Genomic DNA, 10,062 nt, shown 5'->3' with positions numbered 1-10,062 from the left:
TTGTGGATGGTACACATGGCTGACAAAGGTAGAAGGACTCAATGTTTTGGTTCTGAAGCCACAATATTTGGATGTCTGTTAAGCTAAATTTATGGTTTATTGTGAGCCCCCAGGTTATTAATGCTGACGGAATTCAGCAATGGTTAATGCCGTTGGATGTCAGGAAATGGTGGCTACAGTGCTGAATAATAATTTTGATGATATGGATATGGGTATTGAGAGAACCAGAGAAAGTGGTGTATGCTGTTTTGAGCTCCACCTTGCTGAAGATGATCTGTTCTAGTCTCTGAATCTCTGTAGCAGCATTTTCAAGTAGGCTTGGGATCCAAGTCCCATTTCAGTGATTTGAACAAAAAATCTAGCCTAAATAAAAACCGAAAGAACTGCAAATGCTGGAAATCAGAAACAAAAACAGAAATTGCTGGAAAAGCTCAGAGGGTCTGTCAACATCTGTGGAGAGAAATCACAGTTAATGTTTCGAATTCAGTAACCCTTCCTCAGAACTTGTTCAGCCATGTTTGTATCTATGTTCAAGGTTCTGAGGAAGGTCAGTGGACCCAAAATGTTAACTCTGATTTCTCTCCACAGATGCTGCCAGACTTGCTGAGTTTTTACAGCAATTTCTGTTTTTATTTCAAAATCTGACCCTCTAGAACTGTAATCAAGTTGTGCTCCACTGTTGGAGGTTCTGTATCTTGGTTAAAATATTAAACTGAGGCCTCAAGTGCCAACTCAACTGATTGCAAAGGATCCTCCAAAGAAAGAACAGGAGGAGAATTCTTCACATGTTCCTGACCAATATTTATCCCTCAACATGTGTCACACAGAGAGATGAGCTGGTCATTATCTCATTGCTCCTTGTGGGAGTTTGCTGTGTACAAATGGTTTGCTGTGTTTCCTACATTACATCAGTGATTACACTACAAAATTACTTTATTGGATTTGAAGTGCTTTGGCATTTTGTCAGGTCAACAAAGATGCTGGATACATTCCAGTCCTTTTGTAATGTCAGCATAGAACCAGTCTAAATGTCAGGGTGGATTTATTTTTATGCAGAGTCACTGATCTATGGAACACAATGGTGCCTCATGCAGTGAGTGTGGATTGGTTGCGAACATGCGGAAGAGAGCTAATGCATTCCCAAATATTTCTGATATAAGCAAGTAAAAGGTAGAACCGTGGTTGGATGTTGAGTGATGTGTCTTCCAGCCATCATGAATGCCTAGAACTTTAAAATTGTTTTTCAACTCTGAGAGGAAGTTCACAGGGTTTTTTCTTTAGCCAGTAACAAAAGTATGGCCATGGAAAACTGCTGCACCACCACTTTCAGAAAAAAATGTGCTTTAATTTGGAAAACCGTTCAACTATTCAGATTGTTGGGTCGTAAGTTAGCCATTGTAAATAGATGGGCTGAATGGCCTCTTTCTGAAACATAACAAGTTTATGATTCAGTTGTTTCTTCCTGGTTAAGGAAGCATGAGGAAAAACATTTCAGTTATATTATGCTTTTCACATTGTACAAAAGAGTCGGCAGCCAATTAATTGTTTTGGAGTCAATCACTACATGGAAATGATGAATGTTACAGTAATGTTTATCGTAACATCCAAAAAAAATTGAAATAGCATTAAGGGATTTTATAGTATGGTGTTAATATAGTGGGATGACAGGCCCAGGTTAATACTTTGGGACATGAGTTGAAATCTCATCAGTGAGGTGAAGTGACAGCCTAGTGGTAGTGTTGCTGGACTGTTAATCCAGCGGCCCAGCTAACGTGCTCGGGACCTGGGTTCAAATTCTGCCATGGCAGATGGTGGAACTTGAATTCAATAAAAATCTAGAATTAAGAGTTCAGTGAAGACCATTAAACTATTGCCAATTGATGGAAAAACCTATCTGATTCACTGGTGTCCTTCAGGCAAGGAAACTGGTCTGGTCTACATTCCAGTCCCACAGCAATATAGTTAGTTGACTCTTAACTGCCCTCTGGGCAATTAGGGATGGGCATAAATGCTAGCCTAGCCAGAGATGCCCTCATCCTGTGAATGAATAAAGTGCAGTTTGTGGATCTTAAATTTAATTAATAATTGAAAACTAACCTCAGTTCTGATGACTATGAAACTATTATGTTGTAAAAGCCTACATAGTTCACTAATGTCCTCTAGGAAAGGAAATTTGTTGTCCTGTCCCAGTCTGTGACTTCAGATCCACAGCAATATGGTTGCCTCTTTCTGAACTGCTCTTAACTGTTTTCTGAAATGGCTTTGCTAGCCAGTCAGTCGAAGGGCAATTAGGGGATGGGCAACAAATGCTAGTGATGCCCACATCCCATGAAGGCACGAAGAAGCATAAACATGGTCAGTAAAATTGTTACTGGTGGACTTGGGCAGAAAACCGAGGAAAACGCCTCATCTATACGTTTCCCTGTCACGATTTCCGAGCAGGCAAAAATACCACATACACCTTGCAAATTAAGCAGGAGTTACTTTGGAAAACGTTGCCTACGAATGATCTCATTGTGATGGAAACAACTGACTAAGCTGAGCTGAGCTCCTTCTCACTGCGGATTGAGGGGTTCCCATGGGACAACCCCTCCTGAGATTTCCAAAGAAAAATAATGTCGCCCTTTTTCGCGACCGCTAGACGTCCCAAAGCTGCTTAACTGCCGTCGAAGTACATTTTAAGTGCAGTCATCGAGGAAGCTTGCCAAGGAAGAGACAATTGAGAACATATCCTCGAATATCTGGTGTGTACTGTTCACAGCTTAATGTGCGGAATTGAGAATTGCCCCTCCAAACCTTCCACTTTCTTTGTGCTTCGATAAATAGCCTCTTGCTGTTGAGATTATTTCTGTTTTGGCGGGGGGGGGGGGCTTCTCTATTTTGCATTATTGGAATTGAAGGGAATTCCCCTCCCACATCCATTCCCTGTGTTCAACTTGGCGGGTGAGAGATAGTCCAATTGTTTGCACCAGAGCGAGCTAGTGGTGGACAGAAGGCGTGGGGACGGATTTTCCGTTGCACGGTTGCGAATAAGCTCTATCCGCGGTAATGAGCGGAAGCCGAGCCGGAGCGGGGTTATGAGTGTGACGCCAAGCAGGGCGGAAGTGGCGCTTGGCGTGGGTTCCAGGTGGAGGTTTGGAGCGAAACAGTAAGAGTTTAGAGGAGAGGGAGAGAAAGGAAGAGGAAGGGAGGAGGAGGAGGAGGAGGAGGAGAGAGAGTGAAAGACAGGAAAGGGGGAGGGGGAGGGAGAGGGAGAGGAGAAGTAGAGGGAGGGAAAGAAGAGGAGGAGGAGGAGGAAAGAAGGGATGGGGAGAGAAATGATGAAGGATTGGAGATATATGGGGTAGGGGGTGCAGAGATACCAGGTGAGGGGAATGGGAGGCAGAGATGTGCAAATAGAACAATGTGTGCTGAATGTAAAAGGTTGCAGAGTAAATCTTAACTAATTAGATACACTGTAAGGGTGCCAGTGACAGCCTTAAATCTGGGAGGGTGATGGATTGGGCCATGCCTACTCTGTGTTCAACATTTTCTGGTGTTTCTCTAGAACTTCACTCTGACATCGCCATCTCTGCCGCATTCGTTGTGGAGGAGGACAGTGTGTGCTGAGAGAGTGCACGATTTGCTGGCCTATTTTCTCTTGGCCAGCTGAGCTTTGTGTTTTTGCCATTTCAACAGCCACCCCCACCAGAGGGCACGGCTATTTGTGATTGTCTCCAATTTGTCAGTATCTGCCACCTCACTTGCAAGGTATCCTTCTTGCAGAAGTACGGACACTCAGGAAGTTGTGACCCAGTGGCCAGTTCACTGTATATAAGGCCACGAGTCATCCAATGAGTATGGCTGAGTCAGTGCAGTCATTGTTGCCTTAGCAATGAGCGTATACTTGAGGAATTAGGACATTCCAGAACCTGAGAGTTAGTGACTTCATCCTGCCAAAAGATACACTATATACATATGAGACGGCGAAGGTGGAAACTGTCCAGCCTTTGTTCTGCTTAGTATGCATTGTCTAGGTCTGATAAATAGAGAAGAATGCACTGAGGATGCAGGTTTAGTAGGTTCGCAGTTTGATGTTCTCAGGATGCTATACCACACTGTCTCACTGAGATCATACAGAGCAGCTGTGTGATGTGTGTGTTGATTTCAGCATTTGGTGACAGATTGGTGGTTGTGGAACCTTGATATGTAAAGGTTTAGTGTTACACTATTAAGAGCAGTGTAGCAATGTCTTGGAAAGTGACAGTAGCCTTTCTGATGCTGATGATCTAACCAAGCCCTTTCCAGGCATGAGAGTGTCTGCTCATTTGCTGCTGAGGATGTTTCTCGATGTGAAATTATTCTGCAGCATCGTTGGTGGAGCAACTTGCTGCTGATGATTTGGTGCACTTTAGTCTTGGATCTCGGGTAAGGCAGGTTGAACAGATCTCTGTCAATTCTGGTATATAAGTAGACCCCTCTGTAAATTACCTGGCGACATATGACAGCGGCAAAGAGGAGAATATGCCAAATGTGTGAGTGCCAAAACACAGTCCTATTTCTTGAAGGTTTCTGACCTTGACCTTTTCTATTTCATTGTCGTGGAAACAGGAGATCACATTTATCAGTCGTACCCAATGCTCATCAACAGCGTAAGTCGACCACCTTTGCTCAGGTAGTTAATTGCTTTTATGAGCTTACCGTGGAAATGCACACCAGTCTCCTCTGTTCATGACATTTCATCCTTCAAGTCTGTAGTGGAGAGAATGTGCTAATTCTATATTTTCTAGTTCTGATACCACCCTGGGATTTGGGGTGGATGTGATCTGCAGTCTGACAACGGCAACACAAACAAATACTTCACCTGTGATGCACGGCGAAGGAGATACTTGGATCATTGTTACGATCACTGTGGTTGTCTTTGTTCTTGTACAGAGTCACAGTTGTTGGAGCATGCAAATTCCTGAGGTACTGCTCCCTCCCTCCAGCAGAGGTAGGGAAGTTTGTGTAGATGCTGCAGGAGTGCTGGTTTCTCCTGCTAAATGAGTTCGGATGGTATGGCATCAGCATCAGCACTTTGAACTATGCCAGTGAGTCACTAACTTCGCTAATTTCCTCAACTGTGGGGTCAATATCCAGCTTCAATGTCCAGAGCACCCATTCTTTTATGTCAGTCTGGGCTTATCTCTTGTAACTGCTATGTCATTTTAATGCTCTGCAGTGAAACTGGAGTGTCCTTTCTGGGACACAATCTGAGGCAAAATCTATGTAGGCCCTAGGCTGCCCCAAAAGCCAGGGTACTCTTCTTGATCTCCGTAGTTTATTCAAAATTAATGCAAAACACCCTGCTTGGCGTTGGCTAATTGCAAGAGTTGCCAGAAGGCAGCATACCTAGATGTCAGTTCGCCTATGGGTTTCACTCTAGTGTTTTGTCTGCGTTTGCTTCCTCAGCATCAGCTTTCCAAAGTATCCATATACAGTGGAGTTACATTTCCATAGCTTGGAGTTTGAATCATGAATTCCTGGGCCTGTCCACTTGCAAACCTGCACATTACATCTAGGAATCAAACCTCCATCGGGGTTTCCTGAAGATGCAGCTTGGGGCTGCTAGAGACCCAGTTTCACCAGAAGGAGACACTAGTTAATGGGAGAGACTGATAAGAAATGGCTTACACGTTTGGTTGACCTTTCACGTTACAACTGGGTAGCGGTGTAGGCTGAAAATGAGAAGCAAATAAGTATGCGCAAGCTGAAAGATGTTAAGTTTCTTTATCCACATACTGGACTATATGTGGATGCATTGGAATCAACTGTGGGAGGAACACTGATGGAATATGAAGCAGGGACTTGGAGACTGGAGCAAAGAACATTGGGAACGTGCGATGTATGGGCCAGGAGCAGGACTAAGAGCTGAAATGGGAGAGGAAAGAGACAAACACTGATGTGTACTGCTCCCTCTAGTTGTTCCTTTTCCCTCCTTATAATTGCCTACTTGACATTTATTGCTCCACTTTCAGTCATACTTATCACTTTTTCTTGCCAAAACGAGCTTATCCCAACATGAATATAACAGAATGAATGATTTGGGATAGGTTAGATCAATGTGAGTGTTTTCCCTCCTGCTTTTCTCTATATCCTTAATTGAATATATACGTTTGCTCTTGATGCAGATTTGCCATGTTAGACTTTTAAATTGATCCCACTGGCCAGGCAGCTACCCATCCCTACCTTTCTGGTGGGTTTTCAGTCTCCACACTAGAAGATTGACTCCCATTCAGTTCAGGGCTCAGCATAGGCTGGAAGACCTGGACATGGATTAGGGCTGAATGCTGGACTCTGGAGCGTGTGTGTCAGTGAAGGACCACTCTCTTTTTGATGAGCAGTTTATCAGATGTCAATTGTGGCTTATGAGCAGTTGTGACATCAGTGGAATGAACCATTGGTTCCAAAATGCAGGGATTCCTAAACAAAGTGGTCGTTCCCAGATTACCTTATTTTATGCTTAAAGATTGCAGGGTGATGGTAAGAAGGACGAACCTCCAGTCTTTTATATCAGTTTACAACAGTCAGGAAGAAGGTGTTAGTTGTGGTTGTTTGGTAGCTGTCTTGATTCAAAATAGAGAAGGTCACAATGCAGAGGTTGCATTGACACTGTACTGTGGAACTGATAAAGTGCTATATTGTTGGAGATATCATTTTTCAGATCAGATGTTAAGCCATGGCTCTGTCTGGCCCCTCACACCATCCTATTTCAAAGAAGAGCAGGAGAATACCTGGCTTCGTAGTAATAATTGTGCCTCACAGATTAGAAGGTGTTGGTTCTGATCTAGGGTCCCTGCTGAGCTAGTTGATTTATGTGTTGTTTTTTGGCCTTAGCATCCGAGGTGATGAAGGGCAAGATGGTAAATGAGCCAAACTTTGTTGCCACTTACTTGATTGCAGTCAGAGCCACATTCCCTGATGGTTTGGGTGGACAGCAGATTGAATCGAGAGAGGGCTGGGCAATGGAAGCTCATGCAGTTGAAAGACCTATTGCTGCTTGTTGCCTGGGTTAATGTGTAAGTAGTGGCCAGCAGCCGTGGTCTGCTATTGCCAATGGATGGCACCCTAGTCAGCAGTTGGAAATCAGAAAGTGTTAATCACTGTCCTCTGTGATATGGGTGTTGGATAACTGGTTAGGCCCCAACTGTTGTGTTGTCTGTCCAATTCTAGGCACTCCATTTTAGGCTTTGGAGGGAGTGGAAAGTAGACTCATTGGCCTGAATGACTGCAACTTTGTGGAGATATTTGAGAATCTAGGGTTGTTTGTCACAGAGCAGAGAACGTTCATGCGAGATTTAATGAAGGGCTTCAGAATTGAGTGGTTTGATAGAATAGCCAGGGTGAAACTGTTTCCTGTGGTGGCAGTGTTGTTAAGCAGAGGCCACTAGAGATAGTTATTGAAAAAACTAGAGGGGCGATGATAATTTTGTTTTAGGCCGCAGCTTGTTTTGATCTGCAAAGCACTGATTGGAAGGGTTGTTGAAACCGGTTCAACGGTAGCTGTCAAAAAGGAACTGGGATCAGACCACAGAAAGGGAAAGTTTGCAGTACTGCAGAGAAGAAGGCAGAGTGTGGGACGAATTGGAAAGTGTTTTCAAATAGCTGGTATTGGCCAAATGGGTTTCCAAGCTGGACACTTCTAAGCTGTGATTCCACTGAGGAGGAAGTGGGTTGTTGATACGCGCCATCAAGTGCAGTGATGCTGACTGGACCACTTTCCCATTTACAGGACACCCCCAAACCAAGAAAGATGCTGGGTAGGCCGAAGCCTGGCGAATCGGAGGATGATCTCCTTCTGTTCCAGCAGCAGTTCCTCGCAGCAGGAACATCTCCAGCTGCCAAGATTGTAAACAAGAGGAAGGTGCAATCACAGAATGCTGACAGAATCCCAGTCAATGCAGTCCCACGGGACACAGTCACATTGGAAGGTTTGAATTGGATTTTCATTATGTAACTTTACGGTGGGAATCAGATGCTTGATCTAATATAGTGGTGTGGGGAATGTAAAGAAGTAAACCATTCTTTTCCCTCTAAGAACTTGTAGTATTGGGACACTTTTTTGTTTATTATTTGAAGTAATAAGAGCAATGGATAAAAATATGGGTGGGTCAATACCTGGAGATTGTACCACTATTCAATCAAAACATAGCCTATTAGCAATTCAATCTCATTATCCTGTTACAGCTCTATATTCAGTTTTATTACCGAACAATCCATCTCAACTTTGAAAGCTCCAGTTGATGCATAGCCTTCTGGCAGGGGGTTGCGACTCCAGACTTCCACTACCCTTTGTGTGTTTCTCCTGAATGACATAACTCTAAGATTATCTTTCCTTGTTCTTGGTTCCTCAACAAGACAAAATGGTTTTTCTCTATTAAATTGCTTTAACATCTGAAGTGCCTTGATCAGATCACTTCTCAGCCTAACAAAGTGAAAGACTAATCAGATGAAATTGGACAAATTAAAGACTGAGGTTTTCAAACCTTTATCCAGTTTTCCTAAAGCAGAATGCTGTGTTGGAACATTAAGCGCTAGTTTTGTGTAAGAGCTCCACTCTGTCTTGTTTCTTTTTTTAGCCTGCTGTTCATGACAAACCTGTCTGGGATTTACTTGCATTTCCTGTTACTGTAATACTGTTAGTTTTAATAATGGACCTGTGCTGTATCTCTGAATATTGGGAATCCCATACCTCCCAAGAGTCAGGACAAGCATCAGCTTCTTGAGCCTACATCCCTATTAACATACCGTTATAAGGATGTAGAGGCACTAGGGAAGGTGTAGAGAAGATTTACGGATGTGTTATATTATAGAGGTCATAACTATTGTGAAGAGTTTTAAGATAGGGTATAAAGAGAGTGTCTCACATAAGAACATAACTAGACACATCAATACAAGATAATCACTTAGAAATCCTTTAGGGAATTTTTTCACTTCAGCATGGTGGAAATGTGGAACTTGCCACTACAGGAGGTGATTGAACTAAATGGCATTGATGCATTTGTGATGATATACGCTTATGAGGGGATGGGGTTATTGGGTTACAATGATAGATTAGAAGTGCACAGATGAAGGAAGGCTGGCCCATAAACATCATGACACGTTGAACCGAATGATCTTTTCCTGTACAGTTTATCCTGTGTAATTCTACATTGTTTATTCCCAGCTCCCACATTTCTCCTTTAAAATTTGAGGTAGATATATGTAAAGGGAGATTTTAGTAATTCAGGAACCTCTCCCAGATGCCTTGTACTGTGTATGGTGATACTAACAGTGGTTTAATTTCCGCACCATCTGAGGTCACCGCCAATGTCCTGCCTTCTCAACCATACCGCTTATCTGAGATATGGTGACCCTCAGGTTAAACTCATCACCAGTCGTCTATCCCTAATGAGAGTGCAGCCTTATGGTCTTCTGGGGCCATGGCAACTTTACTGCATACTCCACATTGACACTGTTTTCTATTTCTGACAATGCACTTTTGAGGCACCACTTTGAAACACAGTCAGGTTTATAAAAGAAGGGGTGGCCCAGTGGCTCAGTGATTAGCACTGCTGCCTCACAGCGCCAGGGACCCGGGTTCGATTCCACTCCGGCGACCGTCTGTGTGGAGTTTGCACGTTCTCCCCGTGTCTGCGTGGGTTTGCTCCGGTTTCCTCCCACAGTTCAAAGATGTGCAGGCTAGGTGGATTGGCCATGCTAAATTGCCCGTAGTGTTCAGGGATGTGTAGCTTAGATGGGTTATGGGGGATTGGTCTGAGTGTGATGCTCCGAGGTTTGGTGTGGACTTGTTAGGCCGAAGGGCCTGTTTCCACACTGTAGGAATTCTATGTTCTATGATATTAGCGTGATTTTATGAAGGAGAACTCTAGTAGGGTAGATGAAGGAGAACTAGTACAAAACGGACCAGTTTTCTATACTTAACACAAATTACTATTCATTACAGATAAATTGTTTATAACTACAGGTAAACAGCTGTAAACTGGTAAACACACCACTTTACTTGTTAAACTTTAACTGACCCAACTAACTACACATGATCTC

At 43.4% G+C, this 10,062-nt stretch overlaps 1 protein-coding gene across 5 annotated transcripts in view; it reads left to right on the top strand.

Moving 5' to 3' along the window:
• The first annotated feature begins 3,024 nt into the window (after positions 1 to 3,024).
• Positions 3,025 to 10,062, top strand: part of rpap1 (RNA polymerase II associated protein 1) — a 90,884-nt gene continuing 83,846 nt past the window's right edge. For 2 of the 5 annotated variants that reach the window (XM_048600173.1, XM_020511841.2), the window contains exons 1-2: positions 3,058 to 3,148; positions 7,751 to 7,949. In XM_048600173.1, the coding sequence (XP_048456130.1) occupies positions 7,772 to 7,949 (178 nt within the window). In that variant the 5' untranslated portion in view covers positions 3,058 to 3,148; positions 7,751 to 7,771. The other 3 variants (XM_048600171.1, XM_048600170.1, XM_048600172.1) reach the window with 3 other exon arrangements.

The sequence above is a fragment of the Rhincodon typus genome, chromosome 8 (assembly GCF_021869965.1).
Source record: "Rhincodon typus isolate 14 chromosome 8, sRhiTyp1.1, whole genome shotgun sequence".
NCBI classification, from domain to species: Eukaryota; Metazoa; Chordata; class Chondrichthyes; order Orectolobiformes; family Rhincodontidae; genus Rhincodon; species Rhincodon typus.
The sequence above is the reverse complement of the archived record's forward strand: the minus strand, read 5'-3'. Positions and strand labels throughout refer to the sequence as shown.